Source organism: Dromiciops gliroides, chromosome 3, assembly GCF_019393635.1.
Source record: "Dromiciops gliroides isolate mDroGli1 chromosome 3, mDroGli1.pri, whole genome shotgun sequence".
Taxonomy (NCBI): Eukaryota; Metazoa; Chordata; class Mammalia; order Microbiotheria; family Microbiotheriidae; genus Dromiciops; species Dromiciops gliroides.
In genome coordinates, this window is record NC_057863.1 from 505,623,812 (window position 1) to 505,649,076 (window position 25,265).

Here is a 25,265-nt window from a genome sequence, read left to right on the forward strand (position 1 = left end):
GAGTCTATTACCAATGCTGGTGAATTACAGTAATTGTTGTAATCTACCACTTCCAGTACCACCACCGGGACACTATCCTTATATTCTTCCTCTGACTTTTTAAAACAGCATAAAGAGATTCTGTCTGAAGGCAAGAGGATATACAAGATGACTTTTTAGGGGTGGTCCCCAGCAGCCTTGTGATTCTATAATAGTAGAGATAATCAAATAGGAGAGGAAGAAGAAAGATGTGAGAATAACAAAATTGGAAAATTTTCAACTCCTTTCCTTTGGAGTTGAAGGGGAGAATTCATTTCTTCTATAGTTATTTGCTTCCCCAGATTCAGGCTGCTCGGGAACTCCACCCCCTTTCCCCTTCAGAGCCCATTGGAGGCACTTCCCTGGCATGGTCAGCCCCCACCCCCTTAAAAAACAAGAAAAGTGGAGTGGTGACTGCCTAAGACTGGGACACAAAGTCCAATTTCTTTGTGTACTCCAACCCAGTTCCCTGCATTAGTCTCAGCTTCAAATCCCCACCTGGAAAATTAGCCCCGGCACACTATCTTCCTACTCAGCAGAGGTGAGTCTGGAAGCACCTTAGCATTTGTGCTTTGCATCCTGCTTGGACCTGTAAAGTGGCTTTTCAGCAGCTCCTAATTTCACCTTTTGGAAACTGAGGATGTAGGGCTCAGGAAACCAGAAAATGTCAGGTCCGAGTGAGAGAAAAGAGCGAGCTGAGCAACACACAGAGCTCTGTGTATTCAGAGGCAAGTTGGCAGGGTTGTACTGGAACAGAGAAACTCCAAGTGGTACAAAGAGACGTGCCCAGAGTGGAGAAATCATGCTCATTGTCTGCACCAGAGCCCAAGAACTCAACCCAAAATGAAGAGAGAAAGGGGAGCTCTGTTCAGAGGCTCCAGCGCCCCAAGCCTCACTCCTTTCGTCTGCCTCCTCCTGATCCAGACAGGTAGGAGATGAGGGTGGGGATCAAAAGGGTTTGGAGAAGGAACCAAGGGGCTTCTTTGGGGAAACTAAGGAAGGGGGGGGTGGAGAATCTGAATGTCTTTGTAGTGGGAGGAGGGAAGAAAGCTCAACTGCCGTGGGAAGTATTGTGAATTCAGGCTTTTAGCCTTGAATACATTTCTTCATCCCCCTTACTCCCTCCTGTCCTCCCCCCACCAAAAACCAAAAAAACAAAGGCTTCGTGGCCTGGAGCTCCCACAACATTCAGTACATAAAGATGAGCTACATTGAACTTTCTTATAGCCTGAGTTGTTGGCATGGGTCCTTCTGGCATCCTTTTTAGCTGATGACATGCTGGTAGGGGTTTAAGGAGCAGTCTTGGGAGTGGGGTGCTTTCCTTTGGTCTCCTCTGGACTTCTCTGGGGTTAAAAAGGGAAAGAGTAAAAGAAGCTTTGAAGAAATAACACCATGCTTCCCTTTCACTCCCTGTTGCTCATCAACATCGACAGGGTTTCGAACCATCACAATCATCAGTCAAAATGCTTTTTAAAAAGCATTTACTATATGTGTTTCAGGCACTGTGGTGAGTCGCAGCTGACTTTTATGCCAGGGAGACCTACATCCTGTACTGCTTCTGTCCATTTCTTAGAGAATTAGAGATTGTTGGTGGTGCCTCATAAATAATAGGAATGTGGGCCATGGTTACCTTATAGCCTCCCACATCCATGGCAATGTCAGCTCCCCTTGCTCAAATGAATCTTAGTGTTTGTGACTTTCTCTTCATAGCTCCTTCCCAAGGATGAAATAGAATTGGGGGGAGAGGGCCATCCACCTAATTTTTCTTCTTTGTGTTAAGGTTAGTGAGGTCTGGTGTATATTTTCCTCCCCATCTTTATTTCCTGCCTCAAAAAGAGGAGTTCTTAACATGTTTTTTATATCATGAACCCTACTACCAGTCTAGTGAAGCCAATGGACCTCCTCACAGTGTTTTTAAATGCACAACATAAAATAAATAGGATTACAAAGGAAACCAATTATATTGAAATGGTTCTTTCTTTCTTTTTTTTTTTTTAGGCAATTGGGGTTAAGTGACTTGCCCAGGGTCACACAGCTAGTAAGTGTTAAGTGTCTGAGGCCGGATTTGAACTCAGGTCCTCCTGAATCCAGGGCTGGTGCTCTATCCACTGTGCCACCTAGCCGCCTCCGAAATGGTTATTTCTATATTTTAAAAACAAACAACAAACAAACCAGATTCATGGAGCCCCTTAGAGGCATGGAAACCAGCTAATGCTGTGTATCATGGGATCCTGCCTCCTCATAAAAAGGCTCAGGATTCAACCAAGGGCCTTCCCTTTGCCATGGTGAAAGGAGGCTCAGGGAAATGCCATTTTCCATAAAAATTTAATGAGGCCAAAAAATGGAATGGAAATTAGCCAATTCTGGATTTTAAAACTTGTCTTCTCATACTTTGGAATTAGGGGTGCCTATACTTGTAAGAGGTAGCCTAGGGACTGCCTGAGGGATCATGCAGACTGAAAAAGGACAGAAGGAAAGGGAACAAGAACTTATTAAGTGCCTACTATGTGCTCGACACTGCTAAGTGCTTTACAAATATTGTCTAAGGCAGCATGACCTTCCACAACTTGGGGTTGAAAGGCCTAGGCTGTATGACACTTGGTCAATGACTGTTAGCTTATTATTCCCATTGGTATGACTGAGTGGGATTTATCCTAAGCATTCCAGTTCCCACCTTTGACTAAAGATGAGTTTTTTTTTTCTTTTCTTTTTTTTTTTTTTGGAGGCAATTGGGGTTAAGTGACTTGCCCAAGGTCACACAGCTAGTAAGTGTTAAGTGTCTGAGGCCGGATTTGAACCCAGGTACTCCTTAATCCAGGACCAGTGCTCTATCCACTGCGCCATCTAGCTGCCCCCGATGAGGTTTTTTTAAATCTTCTGATAACAATGACTATAGACCAAGAGATTTCAAGCATCTGGTTGCCATCTGGAATCATGTCAACCTGCTAGCATCTGGTATCTGAAGTAGAACTTGAAGGATGGGGATATCTTTTCTACTGAAATTTCTCCCTCATAGGTAACCAATAACTTTCTTCTTGAAAAAATCTGAGGGATTTTTTTCTATTCTTTATTTTCTTTAGTCCTTTGGTGGCATTTGACACTACTGATCACTCCCTTTCTCTTAAAACTCTCCTTTCGGGGCTTCCATAACACAGTATCCTGATCTTCTCCTACCTCCCTAATTATCCCTCTTTTTCCTTTGGTGGTTAGTCAGCCTTCTCTACTTGCTACCTCTAAGCATCCCCTCAATGCTCAGTTGTTGGCATTTTGCCCTCCCTCTAAGAGAGATCATCTACTGTCACATTTTCAACTACCATCTCTATACTAATGACTTTAAAATGTTTTATTAAGGCATTTTTACTTTTACACCACATTTGCTTCTTAATAATCCCCCCATCATACCCTCTTTTATAACAGAAAAAAGTTATAAACAAAACCATTTGGCACATTGACTGCGACTGACAGAGCATGTAACATTCTTCATCAGTAATCCACCACTTCTCTACTAAGAGAAAGGTAATGTATTCTAACATCACTCATCTGGAACCATTATTGATCATTGCTTTTGATCTGTGTTCTGTGTCTTTTACTATTGTCTTCATTTATATTCTTATGGTCATCTTGTATATTGACTATTCTGTTAGTTTTGCTTTCTTCATTCTCTGTCATTTCATAAAATTTTCCCATATTTCTCTGAGTTCCTCAAATACATTGACCTTTATGGTACAAAATAACAATCTATGTTCCTATATCACTATTCAATTATTTCCAAATTTATGGGTACCCACTTTGCTTTTGCTACTACAAAAAGTGCTATTATGCCTATTTGGTATATTGCTAGTGACTTTAAAATCTATTGCTAAACCTGACTTCTTATCTGCTATACTGTCCTATATTTCAAATTGCCTCCCAGGACACCTTCCTTTGAATATCCTACTATTACCTAATCTAAAGAAGGGTGAGGGTGGGAGAGTGATTGGATAGTCATGTGGAAGAATGATTAGGCATATTTTGTGTCACTCCAGACCTGAAGCAGAACATTGGACAAAGCTAAATTTCTGTACAACATAAGGAAAGGCTTTATAATAATTAGAATTGTCTCAAAATGGGGAAACTGCCTTGTGAGGTGAGTTCCCGTTCACTGTATGTGCTTGATAACCTCCTGTCAGAAATGTTATGAAGAGGGTTGAACTAGGTAACCTCTAAGGGCTTTCACATCTAGAAACAGTCTATGATTCACCTCAAACTCATCATATTCAAAATTGAATTCATCATCTTTTCCTTACCTTGCTCTGCCAACCATACTATCATATTACCTAGCAACCTAAACTAGAAATCTTGGCATCTTCTTTCAGTCCTTCTTACCTTATCAACCGCCAAGTCCTGCCAATTCTTCCTTTGAACATTTCTGTGTCCTTTCTTCTTCATTTCCAATGCCACCCATCTAATCCACCTCATGTATGGAGTGCCACAGTAGACTCAAAACTAGTCTTCTCTTTCTACAATCCATCCTATACATTTCTCCCAAACTTATGGAGCATTGGTGTTTGGTTTTGGCTCATTGCCACATTGGTTAAAAATCAAGCCTAGTTTGGAGTAATCCTGGATGCAATATCTAAATTAGCCACGAGGTGGTGATCTACTTCAGTTGTCTCTTCCTGTTACATGTTCATGGATTGCCAGCCTTTTGGTGCTTTAGGACAAAGCTTCTTAAACTGTTGGTCTCCACCCCGTGCTAAATTTTAGGATATCCCCTCTGGCCTTTACAAAGTGCTAAAAACCAATCACTGAGGACCGTTCTCCCCCTTGAATTTAGACAGCTGCTTCCTACCCTTTTGGCAAAAAGGCATCAGTTGATACCCTTTGTGAAAGTTACTGTGCTCCAAATCTAGGAGATGAAATATTAACATGTAAAATAGCGATTGTCATAATTATCTTGACTCTGTCTCCAAACCTTGAGAGAGTTGATTCTTTCAGTTTCTCTTCTGATTTAGATGCACAATCTGTAATCTCGGCAGTTTTAATTATAGATATTAAAGTATGTATGTATGAGATATATTGGGATGAACAAAGTTACCCATGTTTTCCTTTTCCTTTTCCTTCCTAGTTTTCTATGCAGAGGGGGAGAACCCAAGGGTCATAGAAAATGGGGGACGAGGAAAGAATGTAGAGAGAACAAAGAAACTCTGACTTATCAGCCTAATTGCTAGGAAGATTTCATAGAACTAACTCATGGTTCTTATCAAACTCTAAGTGGCAAACCATTGGGGGCTGATGTCTTCTCCCCTTGTGGTTTGGATCACCTCCTCAGTTGTGTCATGTCCACTTCTGTTTTTTAGAGCATTTTCCCCCAAGTAACAAGCATTTATTCCTCTCCTCCACCCCCACCCCCACTGGAAAATAAGAGAAGGGAAGAAAACAAACAACTTCTGTTTGTTCATGCTATTTCCCCTTGCCTGGAAATAGCAGGGAAATATTTCCCCCTCCCACTCCTCCCCACATACCCAAATCTTAGTCATCTTTCAAGACTTATCTTGAATCCCACCCTTTTCACAAAGCTTTCTCCTACTACTCTAGTTAACACTCATCACTCCTGGTCCTGACGTCCCATAAAATTTATTGTTTATGTCACATATATCATCACTAAATTATATTCTGCCTAGTATTGTTCTTTGATTGTTTGATGTATGGAAATCTTGTTTTCCCAAGCCCACTGTATGTTCTCTGAGGAGAGAGAAAAGATCTTATACTTCTGAATCTCCTCCCCCTCCCCTCCACAAAACATTTAGCACAGTACAAGGCACATACACACTTGATGTACACTTCAACAATTCAATTCAACAAACACTTATCAAATACCTATTCTGTGTAAAATAGGTGAGTTGTTGCTAGATTTTCAAGGGTTTAGATGACATGATGAGAAGTTTGGACTTGTAAAGTGCAGTAGCTAGTAAAGTGCATGGTGAGATCTGGAGAAGGTCATTATCCACTGGATAATCAAAAAAGGTTTCTGAAGTATTTGTTATTTGAATTAGGTTTTAAAGGACTGTTAGGAATTCAATAGGAGAAAGAAAAAAAGGAGACTGAGGACACTGTACATACCCATTGGGAACAGAGTAAGCAAAGGCAGAAAGATTAGATGGGGCATGTAAGCACTAGTTCAGATTGGCTAGAAAACTGAGTTTGTAGAAAGTAGAACAGACATAGCTAGAATGGAAGGTTGTTGCTAGATTTTGAAAGTTCTTGAATTCCAACCAAAAGAATTTCAACTTTACTCCATAGGCAAGATTGAAACACTAAGGAATTATGTGAAAAAGAGTGATATGGTTATGTTCATAAGGAACATAAGTCTGGCACCAGTGAAAAAGATAGTTTGGAGTGAAAGAGATTATAGAAATAGTAAGATGGGGGCAGTGGATAAAACACTGCCCCTGGATTCAGGAGGACTTGAGTTCAAATCCAATCTCAGACACTTGACACTTACTAGCTGTGTGACCCTGGGCAAGTCACTTAACCCTCATTGCCCCACAAAAAAAAGAAAGAAAGAAAAAAGAAATAGGAAGATGTATAAGATGGCAACCAGTGAATAATAGAAATACATGGTTACATGTATAAACATTTACAATCATATTCTCTTAATTTAATTTGAAGCTTTTTTGAAGTTTCATTTAGTCTCATATTTGTCTGCTTATACTTATTGCTGAAAGTTAAAACAAAATGTATTCTAAGAAAAGAAGGTTGTTGCAATAGTTTGAGTGGATGAAGACCTGTGTTTTAGTTATAGCAGTAAAAATAGAGAAGAGGAAACAAATGTAATAAGTATTATGGAAGTAAAAATAGGTAGTGTAATAGTTATTGAAATAGGTAGTGTAATTACAAATCTCATCCCATTCTTATTCTTTGTTAGCAGAAGATGAGGGGAAATGAAACTCAAATCAACTTGTATACTTGTTAACAGGAAGCACCCCTAACAAAATTATTTTTATATATTTTTCATTTAAAAAGTAGATAGGATTTAGGAACTGATTGAATGTAGGAGGTCAAGTGGAAAGTCAGAGGTAACACTAGCATTTCAAATATGGAGGTGAGAGTGAATGGTGATGCCACTGACTGGAATAGTGGTCAGAAGGAATAGATTTGATAGAAAGACTTCTGATTGTTGCTATGAACAGTTGTGACTTCAGAAGACTGATGATGAAGCATACTTCCTGCTTCTTGTCAGGTAAGTGGTAGACTATAAATGTAGAAGGGACGTCTTTGTATTCCCGGTGCTTATCACATTGCTGGCACATAGTTGACACTTAAAAAATACTTCTTGAGGGGGCAGCTAGGTGGCACAGTGGATAAAGCACTGGCCTGGATTCAGGAGGACCCTAGTTCAAATCCGACATTAGACACTTGACACTAGCTGCGTGACCCTGGTCAAGTCACTTAAGCCTCGTTGCCCCAGCAAAAAAACAAACAAAAAATACTTCTTGAATTAAATTGAATTCGGGGAGAGGAGTCATCAAAAAGAGATAACAATATAAAAAGATCATCATTAGTATTTTTTTTTGGTGAGGCAATTGGGGTTAAGTGACTTGCCCAGGGTCACACAGCTAGTAAGTGTTAAGTGTCTGAGGCTGGATTTGAAATTAGGTCCTCCTGACTCCAGGGCTGGTGCTCTATCCACTGCAACACCTAGCTGCCCTTCATCATTAATTTTTTTTAAAGAAGTAGGTGTTTGAGGAACGATATTAAATTTGGTTTTATTTATGTTGAATCTGAGGTAACAGTGGAATGTACAGCTACAAATGTTTTGTGGAAAGTTAAAGGTATGAGTCTGAAACTTGGGCTCCAGACTGGATCTCAAGGATTCAGATAAACTATTGGGAGCCATCTATAGTTGATAGTTGAATTAATTACTAATAAGTTATCAAGGAAGAGAGTATATAGAAAAAGGTCAAGAATAGAACCTTGAGAGGCAACTTTGAGGGACTAGGAAGAGGAAGATGACCTATTAAAGGCATCTAGTTGCCACAGTGAGTAGAGCACTGAGCCTAGAGTCAGAAATATGTGAGTTCAAATATGTCCTTGACACTTAACTAGCTGGGTGACCCTGGACAAATCACTTAACCACTGTTTCTTCATATCCTCAAAAAAGGATAATAATGCACCTACCTCCCATGGTTATTGTGAGGATCAAATGAGATAACATTTGTAAAGTGCTTAGCTTAGTAAATGTTATATAAATATTAGCTATTATTGGTAGTAAAAAAAAAACAGATGGGGAAAAAAGTAGGAAAAGGAGGAAGAGAGTGTGACATTTCAGAAATTGAGGGAGAAGAAAGAATCCAAAAAGAGATAGTGATTGACTATGTCAAATGCTACACAAAGCTCAAGGAAGCAGAAAGTTGGGAAAAGGACATTATATTTGGCAATTAGGAGATTAGGAGATCAGTATGAGAGAAGAGATGTCTGTAGTAGAGTGGCAGGGATGGAAACTACATTACAAGGGACTGAGGAAAGAATGAGTAAGTAATGGAATAACTAGATAACTTTTTCAAGAAGTTTGGACATGAAGAAGAGGAGAGAGGGTTGGTAGCAGGATGGGGTAAGAAGATTAACAGATTTTAATTTTGTTTTACACTTGTGGAGATATGAGCATGTTTGAAGTCAGGTAGGTAGGAATCAGCAGAGAGGGAGAGATTAAAGATGCATGAAAGAGAAGGAATTATTGTTGAAATAAGGTCATATAGGAGGACATAGGATCTTAGCTCAAGAAATATAAGGGATTACAGAGGCTATCTAATCCAACCTTCTCATTTTCTAAATGATGAAATTAAAACCCAAAAAAGGTAAATGATTTGCCCAAGATCACATAGGTAGTAGATGGAATTGAGTGCAAGGCCTCTGACTCCATATCCATTATTCTTTTCACTCTGCTGTGTGAAAGTGTGGCAGCTAGGTGGCGCAGTGGATAGAGCACCGGCTCTGGAGTCAGGAGTACCTGAGTTCAAATCTGGCCTCAGACACTTAACACTTACTAGCTGTGTGACCCTGGGCAAGTCACTTAACCCCAATTGCCTCACTAAAAAAAAAAAAAAAAGAAAGAAAGTGTATGGCATCAAGGGCTGACCTTAGAAAAGAAAGGTACTGGCTTGAACAAAAAGTAGGGATGCCTTTCCCTCTAAAACAGAAGGAAAGGAAAAATAGGTGAAATGCAACAGTGGAGTGGAAGGCTGCATGCACAATGGCCTTAGAAAACTAGGTATCCGGGCTGCTAGGTGGCACAGGCCCCAGCCTGTGGTTTCATCAGTGTAGGAAAAATCTGGAAACTTCCTCTATCATATACATTTAAGTAACAAACTAATTTATAATCTTAGAGTGCTGTCTGAGTACACTAAGAGGTAACATGTTTTAGAAGCAGAGTGTGACTAAGTGTTTGTCAGTGGGTGGTATGACTGAAGCAGTGAGTATAGAAAGAGGGGGTCTAAGAGTTGAAGAGACTGAGGAATTATGTACTTAAGCTATCAGAGGATATATTGTCATGACTATTGAAGGTAGGATGATGGCAAGAGATGGATAGAAGACAAAACTGTTAGAAGAAGTTGGAAGAACATTCTGGAGGTCAACAAGGATAAAGAATAGATAACATGGGTTGTATAGAAAGAATGTCAGTTGTTTTTAAAGATATCCAGGAAAGGAAATTACACAGCATCTTTAGTCATTTCATTCACTCACTGTCAAAAAATTCTACCTTACAGGAAAATGCCCCAGGTGAAAAGTCCTAGCTATCACATTTCAGACCTAAGTTGACTTCTGGGAGGAGCACTGTACAGATGAACTAAATCATGACATTGGAGGGATATTTTAACAGATTTGGGGCTGGGAAACAGTGCATGAAAAGAAAGCCATTTCTCTGGATGGAGCAGGTATTAACAGTGACACTGTTCACCCAGTCACAATGGCACATGATTGAAATCCTAGCTCTTTCATTCACTACCTATGTGACCTTGGGCCTTAGTTTCTTCATCTGGGGAATAAGGTTGTTAGACCAGATGAACCTGGAAGTGCCTTCTATCTCTAGATTGCTGTCCCTATGAAGCATCCCAGGGATGTAGTCTTATACAGAATTCTTATAGATAACCTGGAAGAGGGAGAGCGCAAAATGAAATCTAAGTTTGTGGATGACCCCAAGCTGTGAGGACGAACTGCTGGAAAATCTCATGAGGCTGTATGAGCAGAAAAGGGGCAGGTGAGTCAGTGCAAAGCATTAAGAGTACATTAAGAAAAAAATGATCAAAACTTTATTCATAGGATGATGGGCTTTGATCTGTTAATTATGATCCTAAATAGTAATTTGGAGTTACAGTCAACCGTCTCCTAAAGGCATTAGCAGGGTCACCAAATAGCTATGAATATGTATGTGGCCATTCTCAGGAAGTCAATTAGAAACAAAACTAAAAAGATCAATTAAAGTGCATTGTTGTTGTTACTACTACCACCACCTCCACTATAATTCTTCTCTGATGCCACATCAGGGCATGGAGGTGACTTTGGATTCTATGAGGCTGTGTCCTTAGGGCACAAGCTCTAGAAGGTCCTAAAGGAGAAAGACTTTAAGTACAGACCCAGTGATGGAGTTGTCATTTAGGGACTTAGCTTAGCTGCAAAATTCAATGGCTACAGCAGCTCACTATGGCCACCTACTGATATAGCCAGGGATTGCAACCTCCATGGATGGATTGCCCTCAGGCACGCAACTTCATGAAGTACTAAAGTAATTATAGTTACTAATTATTAAAACATAAATATTATTCTACCCATATACAAAGGTACTTGATACACTGCCTGCAGTTATTACCTCTATACTCCAAGGAAGACATAATAGAACAAAAAAAGGTTAAGAAAAGGGAAACTAAAGTAATCAGAGATAAAAAAGCTTCCCTTAAGAAGACTGATGATAAAAATTAGAACTTCCATCTCAAAAAATTAAGGCTGAGGGGCAGCTAGGTGGTGTAGTGGATAGAGCACCGGCCCTGGATTCAGGAGGACCTGAGTTCAAATCTGACATCAGACACTTAACACTTACTAGCTGTGTGACCCTGGGCAAGTCACTTAACCCCCAATTGCCTCACTTAAAAAAAAATTAAGGCTGAAAAAAGCTATGTAGCATGAAGTGCATGAATAGAGTGAATATGGATCAGATCCCAAAATACAAGGAATCTGAGATTACCACTTGAACCTTCAAAGATGTACTTTTGGGACAAATAAAAATAAATTGTAATTATATAGTATATAGTAAACTTTACCCCATGAGGTGGAAGAGGCTAAAATATAAATATGTTTACATAAATGTATAGAAGGAAAGAAACATTTATTTACTAAGAACCTACCATGAACCAGACACTTTACAAATATTATCTCATTTGAAACTCACAACAACCTTGGGAGTTAGGTGTCATTATTATCCTCATTTTATAGTAGAAGAAATTGAGGCAGAGGCTAAGTGACTTGCCCAAGGTCACATAACTAGTAAGTATGTGAGGTGGATTTGAGCTCAGATATATGTCTGATTCCAAGCCTTGTGCTCTATCCACTGTGCCACCTAGCTGCCTAGGTATGTATGAAAGAATTTTTAAAATCCAGTAAGTGGATGCAGAGGTATGGGTTTTTTTTTTGTTTTCTTTAACCTATCCATAGTTTGTTTTTTTCAAGTCATAATTATCCAGACCAGGGGTTCTTCACCTTTTTTGTGATAAGAACCCCTTTGGCACTTCGGTTGAACCTTCTCAAAACCCTTCTCAGAATAATGATTTTAAATGCATACATTTAAATAGGATATCAAAGGAAGTCAATTACATTGAAATACAATTATATATATATATAATATGAATATATATACACATATATACACATACTCTCCTACCTTCTATATATATCATATACAAATTTGTACATATATCAAGTTCATGGACTCCAGATTAAGAATCAGTAATTAAGGTTGATGAAAAGTAGCCATGCTCTGATTGGTACATATCAGTTTTCTGGTACTACTGTTGGCTATAATGCTAAACTGGATGAACTATGGGTGTGATAATTATATCTAAATCATTCCTTGTTGCTATTGAAGCTTATTTCTTCTTATTCAGTCACCAGTGAAATTGCATATAGTAATGCTTCAGAGATCTGAGGTGAATAATTAAGATACTTTTTAAGTTAGATGATTTAAGTGTCTTTGATTTCTGTACCTAGCTATTTCCCCAGTTTTATGTTCCATCTCTGGTTCCCCTCCCTGTTCTCCATGACCCTCAAAATCTGTGGAACCCTGAACTTATTATGGATTCCAGTAACAATCTTCCTAAGACCGCTTTGGTTTTAGAAATGTGTTACCTCAGGAAGATATATTACCTATCATCTAGTGAAGATGGCTCTCACATGGTGAAAACATCACTGAACACATGTGCATACATACCCCAGTATTTTCACATGTGAGTGAACATGGTTTTTTACATAGTTAAAATCAATATCAAGGGAATTGCCTTGAAATAGGAAAATTTTTTTAAAAGAGCTTGAATAAGTTGGATATAAGAGGGGGAATGATTAGCCCGACCTATTTTGTTTTAGGACAGGAGTTTTACTACTTAGCGAACCTGTTTTGGGTATTTCATTAGTAGAGATGTGGGAAGTGTGACAACCAGGGAACGTTCATTAGAAAATAATTTGGGATTTTTAGTGGACCACAAACTCAATACAAATCAACATCATAACAAGCTCATCGGATCTAAGACTGCATTAATAAAGACATAATGTCCACAACAAGAGAGGTGATCATCTCACCTCCTGCTCTTCACTGGGTCTCCTCTGATTGCCACATTTTAGGAAGGATTTGACGTAGCTATAATTCATCAAGAGGAGAGTGACCAGAATGATAAAAAAAAAATCCATGGAAGGAAATGGAAAACTTAAGTAGGATTGTTAGTCAATAAACAATGTCAAGTGCCTACTATGCATCAGGCATTGTGCTAACCACTGGAAAAACAAAGAAAGGCAAAGAAGAGTCCCTGTCTTAGAGGAACTCACAGTCTTATGGAGGGTATAACTTGTAGAAACTATGTACAAACAAGATATATGCAGGATAATTGGAAATCATCAACAGAGGGAAAGCAATAGATTTGAGATGGATTGGGAAATGCTTCCTTACTTTTAGTTGCAACTTCAAGGAAGCTAGGGAAGTCAGGAGGTGGAGATGAGGAGGGAGAACATTTCAGGCATGGGGGACAGCCAGAGAAAATGCCCAGAGCCAAGGGATGGAGTGTCTAGTTCTAGGAATAGTAAGGAGGCCGAGTATGGATATGTGTCAAAAATATAAATTATGGGGGCAGCTAGGTGGCGCAGTGGATAAAGCACCGGCCCTGGATTCAGGAGGACCTGAGTTCAAATCCAGACTCAGACACTTGACACTAGCTGTGTGACCCTGGACAAGTCACTTAACCCTCATTCCCCTGCCCCCCCCTCCAAAAAAATCACCAACAACAAACAAAAAAATCTAAATTGTAAGACTGAGCAGGTGAGGGGGTAAGAAGGCTAGGTTATAAAGGGCTTTGAACTCCAAAGAGAGAATTTTCTATTTGATCCTAGAGGTGATAGGGAACCATTGGAGTTTATTGATTAGGGAGGTCAGCCTGTGCTTGAGAAAGATTATTTTGACAGCTGAGTAGAAGATGACCTGGAGTGTGGAGAGACTTGAGGGAGACAGACCAACCAGCAGGCTATTATAATAGACTTCTGAGGTCCCTTCTAACTCTGTGGCTCTATGATTGTGGTTAAAGCAATACAAGGGACAGTCCAAAATACAGGAACCCGGAGTGATACCTATGGTTTGCCATACTGTATAGACTCCTCTACATGTATCATACCTACATAAACATCTAGACGTCAACTAAAAGAAAATGATTTCTTTGGTATCCTTGGGAGGGGTTGGAGGCAGATGATTTGGGTGCCAAAGACTCAGTTTGATTACTACTTATGCAGCCTAGGAGAAATCATTTACCTCTCTTATTGATGGGGCTTCAGTTTCTTTCTTTGTAGAACGAAGGGTTGAATTAGAGAGGACCTCTAAGATCTTTTCTAATTCTACAGTCTCTGATGCTCTGCTTTTCAGGGACATCTTATTTTATACATGCCAACCTGCTTAGGGAAATAGGAAGCCTTATTTTTCCAAATCACTGAGGAAGCAGTTGAAAGAGTTTGGGATTTGATGAAACAAAAGGAAAAAGCAAACAAACTGTGTGCCCAGTGATTGGCAAGTGAGATAGCAGTTAGGTGGCAAAGTGAATAGAACACTAGACTTCAAATCAGGAATACTTGAAATAGACTCCTGCCTCAAATGATTTTGAGCTGTGTGACATTTGCTGTGTGACCTCTTCATCTTTAGTTTCTTCATCTGTAAAATGGGGATAATAACATCACCTACATAAGAGGGTTGTTGTGAGGATTGAATCAGGTAATATATGTAAAGCGTTTTGCAAATCTTAAAACTCTACATAAATGTTAGGTGTTTTTTATTATTATTAAACTGCTGAACAATTTATAAAATATTGTCATAAAGAAATATTAAGGTGTCACAAAGAATAAGGAATACTAAAAATTCAAAATATATTGGAAATTTGTATGAAATAACTCTGAACAAAGCAGAAATAAATGAGTAATATTCACAAGCATGGCAATCATGTAAAGGAAGACAATTTTAATGGCAAAACTTAGATAAAAAACATTGCACAGAATTAGTACTAATTTATAAAGCATATGGTAATCATTAAGCATTTATTAAGTGACTACAATAGGTGGCTCCAAGAAGCTGTAGCGTGTTCAGAGGCTACATCCCAGTAAAACCATCTCAGCAAACTGAGCCGTGTTGAGGGTAACTGACAAGCCTCAAACCCAACGGAGAGTAAGGGGCATGTCTACCCCAAGCATGTGAAGACATCCCCAGGCAGAATGGGTGGATGAGAACAATTTGTTCCAATAGCCATGAAAGTGGCTGAAGCAGCTGCTATGGACCAATTAGTTTGTTCAGACATTGAAGATGCCATGGTTATTTACTGCATCCCAGGCCATCACCAGATATCTTGACTTTTGTTCTGCCATTGGACTTCAATAACTTTGGAAGAAAGAGTGAAGCTCATGACTTTGAACAACTCTGCCTCACTTAAATCCATTTCACAGGCAAGTCAAGATATCACCCATTACATCATGATGGCATTGGTCCTCTGAAAATGAAGGACAAACAAGAAGTACCTACTATTTTCCAGACACTGTTATAAAGAACTTGCAAATGCAAAGATGAAATAGTATGAGATTGGGGCAGCTAGGTGGTGCAGTGGTTAGAGCACTGGCCCTGGATTCAGGAGGACCTGAGTTCAAATTCTGGCCTCGGACACTTAACACTTACTAGCTGTGTGACCCTGGGCAAGTCACTTAACCCCAATTGCCTCCCCCCAAAAAAGAAGAAAGAAATAGTATGAGACTTCAAGGAACTTATGGACACCCATCCTTCGGATTAAACAAAACAAAAACTACTCACTTGTAAAAGTGTAGTTGGGGGCAGCTAAATGGTACAGTTGACAGAGGGCTGGGTCCGGCGTCAGGAAGACCTGAATTCAAATCCAGCCTCAGATACTGATTTGTTGTATGACCTTCACCTCTATTTATCTCAGTTTCCTCATCTGCAGAATGAGGATAATAATAGCACATATCTCTCAGGATTATTGTGAGCATCAAATGAGATAATTATTGTAAAGCCCTTAGCATAGTACTTAGCACATAGTAAGCACTATAAAAATGTTAGTTGTTATTAGTATGTGACCATGGTTAATTGATTCAAACTTTCTGAGGCTAAGTCTCTTGACTTATAGAGTAATATTTAGACTACTTATATCACAGGATTATTGTGAAGTTTTATAAACTCTAAAAGGCTATTTAATGTTATAAAGCTGTACAATTATTCTTATTTTTAAATCAATCTAAAGCCTAAACTTTAGCTAAGCAAGGAGAACTAGTAATAGAATTATGGAATTATAGATTCTCAGCATTGGAAGGGACTTTGGGGACTAGTTCAACCTCCTATTCAGTGCAGGAATCCCACCTACAATATACCTAACAGGTGATCATCTCTCTCACACAATAGCCTGTTGCATTTACAGAGGGCTCATTGAATCTTTACTTGAATCAGTGAATTAACTTCCTTCTCCTACCCCTAAGTTTTGTGTTCAGTTCCAGAGAAGGTATAACTTGGTGAAGAAAATAGAAAGATATGCTGTAGTCCAGTCCCTAACCTTCATATGTGGTAGTTGTTACAGTGGAATGGGGAGGGAGGGAAAATGGGAAGGTTACATTTAGACATTGCAGAAGCTCTTCAGTGGAGAGATCTATGCTTAGGCCTTGTGCTGCTTAGAATCTTTATCAGTGATTTGAGTCAAGTAATAAGTGATGTGCTCATCTTATTTGTAGATGACACAAAGCTGGGAGTGAGAGCTAATATGCTGGAAAATGGAGTAGGGACTGATAAACTATAGCCTGCAGGCCAAATCCAGCCCACCAGCTAGGAATATTTTTTATATTTTTAAGTACAATAAAATTTAATTTTAAAATGTAAAAATCATTCCTAGCTCCAGGCCACAGGAAAACAGGCATAGGCTATATTTGCCCATGGCTTGTGGTTTACTAACTCCCTGGATTAGAGCATTGGGCCAAATCTGAGATGTAGTTTAATAGGCATAAATATATTTTTGTTCAGAAAATCAACTTCAGGAGTATAGTATGTGGGAGACAGTTGTATAGCAGCTGTTCTGAAAAAAAAATTGTGGATTATTGGATCAATGTGAATCAGCAGTATGATGTGGTAGCCAAAACCCCTAATTTGATCTTGGACTACATGAAGAGAGGCATAGCTTCTAGGAATAGGGAACTGATAATACCACTATATCCCGCCCTCATCAGATATCTGGAGTTTTGAGTTCAGTTATAATCATTACAACTTAAGAAGAACAATAATATTGGCCAGAGGACAAGCAGGATGATGCAGACCCTTGAATCCATGTCCAGTGAAGATCAGTTTAAGAAACTGGGCATGTTCAGCCTCTAAAAGAAAAGACTTTGGTGGGGCGGGGGGGGGAGGGGAATGTGATAGATCTCTGCAAGTGTTTGAAGAGATGTCATGGAAAGAAAGGTTAGACCTGTTCTGTTTGTCACCAGAGGGCAAGACCACAAGCAGTGGTTAGAAGTTTCAAAAGGCAAATTTAAGCTTGATGTCAGGGGAAAAGCCCCCCAAACCTAACAACTAGAGCTGTTTCAAAGTGGACAAGATTGTATTGAGAGATGGTGGGACCTTCCTGATCCTTAGAGGCCTTCAAGCGGAGGCTGGAAAAGCACTTGTCGAGGATGTTATAGCATGGATGGATTAGATGAGGTGGCTGCTGAAGTCTCTTCCTACTTTCCAATCTTGTGACTTTGTGATTCATGTCAGTTCCTTCAGGAAGCAGTTTCCTGGTCTCCTACTTCCTCCATCCTTGCCTTTGGTCAATAATGATTTTTTCATCTTTGGTGCACTTTGTTTTCATCCCCCTAATGTACTTATCATACACGATTTTGTACTATAGTAGTTACATGCATTTGTATCACATTCCCCAACTTGACAGTAAGCTGGATGAAAGTAGGGGTATGTATCTCCTCTCTCCCTACAGTGAATCCTTAATAAATATTTGTTGGACATTTATTCAATTTTAATCCAACTTCCTCATTTTACAGATGAGCAAACAGATATTGAAAAATTAAGTGACTTCATAAGATCACAAAACTAGTTAGTTTCTGGGTATAGGTTGCAGACCCTCATTTGGTTCATTGTTTTGTTTTGTTTTTCCCTATTTTGATGCAGCTTCCTATTTGTATATAGCAATAATGAATAGGATAGGGTTGGAATTAGTTCCCTATACCAGACTCTCTCTTTTCCAAACAATATTCTGTTTTTTCACCAATTCCATGTAAAGACAATTTTCAACATATATTTTTGAAAGATTTTGAGTTCTAAATCTTTCTCCCTCCCCTTCCCTAAGATGGTAAGCAATTTGATATAAATTATACCTGTGCAATAATGTAGAACATTTCCACGTTAGTCATTAACACTTATTTTTATAAAATTTTGAGTTCCCAGTTTTCTCTTTCCTCCCCCCACAAGATGGTAAGCAATTTGATATAGGTAATATGTGTGCAATCATGTAAAACATTTCTATATTACAGACTCTCATTTTGCATTATTGTCTTAGATAAGGAGCTTCTGCTTGGATGCTAGCAATAGTGAGCAAGGTGGGTGGCAGGACAAACCCAGGCATAATAATAGTTTGACTTTAAGCTACCTTTATTTTCTTCCCTCTTCTTTTTAGGTACCCTATATTTGTATGTTCTTTTTAGTTTTCTGATCTCCTGCAATCCCCTCAAAAATCAAAACCTCACTTAGGAAAACTTATTAATAATGACAACAAAGGACAGCATAGATTGGCTGCCCCCTGCCTCTTTAAATGCCAAGTTCAGACACAGATAACAACTTCCCCACTGATGCAGGAAACTCCCAGTAGAATCCCCTACCCCTTTCTGTCAGAGTCCCTCTGCAAGGAAAGGTTGCTGATACAAACAAACTGATTTCAAGATTACAGAAGAATAGAGGTATGTGAGGTAAAGAGAAAGGAGGAAGATGAAAGCTAGACTGAAGCCAATGGGACAGAGGAAAAAAGGGAAGAAAGCAATGGGGTCTAAGGGTGGGGGAAAAGGTGGGTGAAATAAAAACAGAAAACTATATTAAGCCTGGAAACGGGGATCGCAAGGATAAAAAATGAATGAATGAGTGAAAAAGCATTAAATAACAAATAATAAGAGGGATACAAATGCAAAAATGAAAACAATCCTTGCCCTCAAGTAGCTTACCTTTTAATAAGGGTAGACAACACATAAAAGGGAATGACGGCTGAAAAGGAGTATCTTGGTTTAGAAAATTACAGGGATGTTGAGTAGAACCATAGCTAAATAGATTGACCTACCCCTTCTAGTAACAGTGGCATTACAAATTTTCTTATGATTCCAGAACTTGAAAGCAGGGGAGTTGGGTTAGGGTTGGGAGGATAGCAAGACAGACAGAAAGGTGGCTATTAAGGAGATGTCCAGACTAAAAAGATAGGGGAGTGGAGGGCCAAGAATAACTAAGGAGAGATCAGACTGGTAGGAATGAGGTAAGAACAAATCCTTTACTTCCTGTGGAAGAGTTGACACTGTCTCCTTTCTCCCTGGGTGCCTCTTCCTAGGCTCGCTGGAAGGGGTGAACATCACAAGCCCAGTGCGTCTAATCCATGGCACTGTGGGGAAGTCGGCTCTGCTCTCCGTGCAGTATAGTAGTACCAGCAATGACAAGCCAGTAGTTAAGTGGCAGCTGAAGAGGGACAAACCAGTGACAGTGGTACAATCCATTGGCACTGAGATCATTGGCACCTTGAGGCCTGACTACCGTGACCGAATCAGGCTCTTTGAGAACGGCTCCCTTCTCCTCAGTGACCTTCAGACATCTGATGAGGGCACCTATGAGGTAGAGATTTCCATCACTGATGATACTTTCACTGGAGAAAAGACCATCAACCTCACTGTAGACGGTAAGACTCTGAAGCTAGCTTCCTGGAGAGAAGGGGTGGGTTAGAGACTGAGGGATAGGGACTGATACTGATACTGAGCTTGTCTAAATGGTAGAACAGAATGAGTGGCTTCAAAACTTTTATTCAAAAATCTTTCCAGGTGGATCAGTCCTGTACACATAGGCCACCAATATAAAGAAAGGCCACAGCTGGGGACTGGGTGGTTGGGAAGCTGAGAACACCAGGGCCAGTGAACCAGGCCAGATGGGCCCTGGCTGAGTTTAGCCAAAGCCTCTTTTTTTTTTTTTAAAGCTTAATTATTTTTAAATGTAAAGCCCAGTAGCCCTGAGAAAGAATTAAGGCCCTGGGGCTTCAATAAAGGGAGAAAGAAGGAAGATATTGGATTAAATTATCCCTGAGTGGTCCTATTAGCTCATAGATTCATTAATAGAAAGAATTCTGGTGGATCACAAGTAGAGAGTGGGAATTGTGAGGCTTCCAGGGCTCCAACCCACAATCCTCTTCTCCTTGTTCTGCTTAGTTCCCATCTCAAAGCCACAGGTAGTGGTGGCTTCATCTACTGTCCTGGAGCTCAGTGAGTCCTTCACATTGAACTGTTCCCATGAAAATGGTACCAAAGCCAACTATACTTGGCTGAAGGATGGCAAGCCACTCAGCAATGACTCAAGGATGCTCCTGTCCCCTGACCAAAAGGTGCTCACCATTACACGAGTGCTTATGGCAGATGATGACATCTATAGCTGCTTAGTGGAGAACCCCATTAGCCAAGGCCGAAGTGTCCCGATCAAGCTTACTGTGTATCGTGAGTATCCTTTCCTGCAAGGGCTCAGAGCTCAGCATGGCAGGTATCCCACAGCAAGAGGCAAAGATCATCCCAGCCTGGGTGCCACAAGACCAGATTTGTATCCTCTCAGATCTGTATGCATAAAGTTAAAGAGCAAACTCTACTCTTTAATTACAGGATGATTATGCCGATGAATAGAACCAGAAAGGAATGGGCACCTTGCATACAGTGATATCAGCTAGTTATCCTCTCTGGTATTCCCTACTCCCATCATCCCTACATTGAATTTCTTTTTTAAAAGTTCATTTTTTAATTAACAAAAATTTATTTTTCTCTCCCTCCTCTGTCTCTCCATTGAAAAAGAAAAAACAACAACACTCTTGTGATAGACATAGTTAAGAAAAACAAATTCCTAAAGTGCCCATGTCCAAAAAGTATGTTTCAGTCTGCACCCTGAAGTCCTCTGTGAGGAGATAAGATGCATGCTTCATTTCTGGTCCTCTGGAATTGTTATCCTACAGTAAAATTCCATCCTAGAGATATTCTTTCCACTCCCTTTTCCTTACTTCTTTGCCATTCTAATCTATAATAGTTCTAATTTCTCTACCTGTCTTTCTCCAGGGAGAAGCTCCCTCTACATCATCTTGACCACAGGAGGCATCTTTCTCCTTGTGACTTTGGTGACAGTCTGCGCATGTTGGAAACCCTCCAAAAAGTCTGGGTAACTACTGAATTTTACATCCTGGGCCAGAGATTACATCTTTTTTTTTTTTGTGAGGCAATTGGGGTTAAGTGACTTGCCCAGGGTCACACAGCTAGTAAGTGTCAAGTGTCTGAGGTCAGATTTGAACTCAGGTCCTCCTGACTCCAGGGCCAGTGCTCTATCCACTGTGCCACCAGCTGCCCCCAGAGATTACATCTTAATATTCCCTTCTGTTCCTCCAACTCCAAGGACCCTAAACCCATTTAATGCCTGTAACATAGCATCTTCTTGTTAATAACACTGCTGAATATAAAGTATCTTCCTGTTCTCATAACCCACTTCTTTTTTCATCACCAACCAATCAACAAAAACACCCTTCCTGTCCCAAGACCTCTCCTAAGCCCACCAGGTCCTTATGTCTTCCAGCCCTTCTTGTGCCCACCCTATGGTTCTACTCAAGGGATTCCTGGGCTGTTTTACAGAAAGAAGCGGAAGCTGGAAAAGCAGGGCTCTCTAGAGTATGAAGATCAAAATGATGACCACCTGAAAGCTGAAGGTGAGTGGAAGAAGCTGGACCCTCCCTTCCCCATCCAGTCTAATTCAGGTGAACAATAGAGCAGCAGTGTTAACACAGGTGGATTTTTACTTTTTTGTCTTGGTCTTCCTGGATCTCACAAGGGCTAGGGTGAGTCTAAGGTGGGGGAGCAAGAGTCCAGACAATTTGAGATTGGTTTAAAACAAGAAGCAAAAGTTTCACCTGGGTTTATAGCAGAGTCTGCTTTGGAAAGAACTGGAAATCAGTTGAGTGGCATATTCCTGGAATATCAGAGACATGACTGCTATTTTTGATAAAGAGAGGCTTGGATTCAGAAGGGTTGTTAAGAACCTCTGAGCCTAGGGTGAGTGATTTGGGAAGTGCCAAGTGTGTAGAGCACCATGATGCTGGTTCTGTAGTATGCTGAGATGGGTAGATGATTCCCGAAATCTCTCCTTTGTGCAGTAGAGACCCTCCCGAGAAGTGGAGAACATGAAAGGAAGAACCCTGTGGCCCTGTACATCTTGAAGGACAAGGTGAGGAGGCTCTGGCTAGGGAGTCCCAGGGGGCCAGGCTTGCTGTGAGACCAGCAAGGACTTGTGTGGGCTTTGAACTTGGCGGCAGACTTGGGGGCAGAGGTGCTGTGAATCACAGGGAATTGGATTGGATCGGGGTGTGAAGCCTCCAAACAACTGCGTAAATCTTGTCTCACTGACCATTAGCATCCTATTGCAGGACCCTCCGGAAGGGGAGGAGAGCTCCACCCCCGACCCTCGGAGCACCACTGAGCCAGGCCCGCCGGGTTATGCTATCTCTTCCACCGCGCCAGGCCGCTCCCCCGGGCTGCCTATCCGGTCAGCCCGCCGCTATCCCCGCTCTCCGGCCCGCTCTCCGGCCACCAGCAGAACACACACCTCCCCCAGCCGCTCCCCGAGCTCCCCCGGCCGCTCCCGCAGCTCCACACGCACCCTCCGGACTGCGGGCGTGCACATGATCCGGGAGCAAGAGGAGGCTGGCACCGTAGAGATCAGCGCCTGAGTCCTCCCAGGGTCCTGCCTCCACCTGATGGGACTTAAGTCTCCCGTTTGGGGGCAAGGCCAGAGAGTTTCCAGGGGAGGCCATGTGTGTTTGTTGAATCAGAGCGTGTGTAAAGAGATGTGAGTGAGGGTGACTGACGGTGAACCCGGGCAAACGTGTGGCTGAGCGTGCCTGAGTGGTGTAGCAGGCGTCTGACCTTCCCGTTTAACAGCTGGGTTCCCGGTTGACAGCAGCAGGTGGGTGTGGATTGTGTCCTCTTAGGATCTGCCTATAGATTATTAAATTCCAGGCCTATCCCTACAGGAGCCTTATGGAGATTAACAACAGTAATCCTAACACTGGACTGGTCTGTGCCCCTGTCGAGGGCTCCTAGGTTTTTACCCTTCACCTCTCCTTCCATATTCCTGGCCTGCCCACCTCTGGGAGCTCCTTTTAACTAGTTAGGACATTGAAACACAAAACAAAAGGATCAATTTGCCCAAGAGCTCAGAGCAGTTTAGGACTAGAGAAAATGACAAGAGCTTTAGTTAAGGCAGGAACTATGTGTCCAATCCTTGAGGAGACCAGAGGCTGCTCACATCACGGGGGAAATCAATAGGCGGGTGACTTTTATATCAACCCATACAATTCCTCACCCCTCACCCCAAGGTGGTTATTATATGGGTGTTTCCTTTCTACACTGTAGGCTGGTAGTTCTGCATAGAAGGCATGTGCTTGAGAAGAGAAGGTTCTGCTTTGTGGTGGAGAGAATTACTTTTCCCAATGTCTCAGTCATGGGAGACCTTGGACAAGTTTCTTCATCTCTTTAGGCCAGGGGTTTTTCCTCATTTGTATGTAAACCCATTCCCAAGGGTTACATGTAATAGGAGTTTGGATTAGATTATCTCCAAGGTCTCCTTAAATTCTAACAACCTATTAGACTATGAGTCTGTGGTAGGTGAAGAGGGGGAGCCCCTTGGCTTGTGTTTGACCCCAATTTGCCAAGTATACAGCTTTCTTGGAAACTACACCCTCCTGACCTGGGTCCCACAAAGATCTCTACTTCCTCTGCACAACAAAAGGCAGTCCTTCCTGTCCCTGTTGAAGGGGACACCCCACCTGAGAAGAAGGGGTTAGGGGCTTTATCCTTTGGGAACAAAGATTCTACACTACCCCCTAAGGAGTGTGTCCCTTCCCACTGAATCTTCCTCTCCCCACCACAACTTCCATATCTTCCCTCTCCCAACAAAGCTTGCAAACAATCAGAATCCCTGGGAAGGAAACTAGAGGCCCCTATTGGACAGACCTTGCTAACTGTTTTTCTCATTTTTGGATAGGAGAGAGCAAAGGATCCAGTCTTTGGAGTGGATTCCCAATGACTCAGACTCCTGAGAAGTTGGGCAGATCATGTTCTGACTCTTGACTCCCTGCCACTCAATCTCCCTCTCTCAGACACCTGGGTCTTTGGGAAGCAAGGCAAGGTTATCTTCCCTAATTGAACTAACAACTCAATAGTGAGGCTAGGCCCTCGTGTAGTTGGCCTTGTGTTTCTGCCACCCATACTGTCCATTAGAGAGGCAATAATCTACTGTGTGTGGAGAGAATGCAATTAAAAAGCTGAAAGTGAGGGAGGCCCCCTTGAGGGAGCCAGGCTCTGTGCACTCTGTCCTCCCATACGCTTCCAGGGGCTGGAACACTCCCCTTGCGTCTTCCCTATCACAGCCACCTGTGAAGAACGCATCCTTGACCTTAGGCAACTACCTCCTAGAGCACAGGCTCCTCCTCCAGGGGTTGATTGAAATGACTTAAGCCCTTTAGCCTGAGACCTTTCACTTTTTACCACTTTTAAAACTGATCCTAACTCTAGTTTCAGGCACTAAGATTCCTAGATCTTGACCCCAGAGACTGCTTGGTTCCTTGGGTTCAGAAATGCCCTGTACCCCCCCCAACTTAATAATCCTGGGATGTTCTGGGTAAATACCAAAATATTCCCATCATGTAAAAAAAAAATCAATGTAATCACACCAGACACGGGTGATATTTGAAGTTCAGAACAATTTTTTTTTGCTTTATAGCCCCTAACTTCAGTCATGTACTTTGGAGCCTGATACCCACCCTGGTCGGCTGCAGCCCTTACCCCTCCTCTTCTACTACCACTCTACTGGGCAACTCCTTCAAGGTTGTGGCTTCTCAGAGTCCTGCATCTCTACTTACAACCCTGTGCCACATCTCCCATTGAGCTAGTGCATAGCCAAAGGCTATGGGCAGCAATAGTAGAACCTGGGGGAGAATCCTGTCCTATACTTGTCTTAAAATGTCCCTATCCCAGACTTTTATTCCTCTCCATTACTTCTGATTCTATGCTTCCCACAACCAATTTAAAGAGGGCTAACTCTTGACATGGCTTCTGTTGTCATAACTGATTCCTTTAGATCTTCCAGGTAACTTGTCCATTCATCCCAGCAAAGTGAAGGCACATATTTTTGATTTTCTGAATCAACCCTGATTTGGAGAAATGAATGTTAAAGGAAC

At 41.2% G+C, this 25,265-nt stretch overlaps 1 protein-coding gene across 2 annotated transcripts; it reads left to right on the plus strand.

The window, feature by feature from the left end:
• Positions 1–419: 419 nt before the first annotated feature.
• On the plus strand, positions 420–24,769 carry HEPACAM (hepatic and glial cell adhesion molecule). 2 transcript variants are annotated; one of them, XM_043996817.1, is made up of 7 exons: positions 420–946; positions 19,353–19,694; positions 20,215–20,496; positions 21,100–21,199; positions 21,664–21,737; positions 22,182–22,252; positions 22,452–24,769. In XM_043996817.1, the coding sequence occupies exons 1-7, from the start codon at positions 862–864 to the stop codon at positions 22,752–22,754; spliced, it is 1,257 nt and encodes a 418-aa protein (XP_043852752.1). In that variant the 5' UTR covers positions 420–861; the 3' UTR covers positions 22,755–24,769. The 2 variants fall into 2 exon arrangements, with proteins under 2 accessions (XP_043852752.1, XP_043852753.1); XM_043996818.1 differs by having other exon boundaries at positions 22,185–22,252.
• Positions 24,770–25,265: the final 496 nt, after the last annotated feature.

What these genes read in the sequence shown, in the direction of transcription:
- HEPACAM (XM_043996817.1), top strand. Translation starts at nt 862, where the DNA reads ATGAAGAGAGAAAGGGGAGCTCTGTTCAGAGGCTCCAGCGCCCCAAGC. An exon ending in CCTCCTCCTGATCCAGACAG is followed by an intron (nt 947 to 19,352) that starts GTAGGAGATGAG and finishes GCCTCTTCCTAG; the next exon opens with GCTCGCTGGAAGGGGTGAAC. An exon ending in GATCAAGCTTACTGTGTATC is followed by an intron (nt 20,497 to 21,099) that starts GTGAGTATCCTT and finishes GTCTTTCTCCAG; the next exon opens with GGAGAAGCTCCCTCTACATC.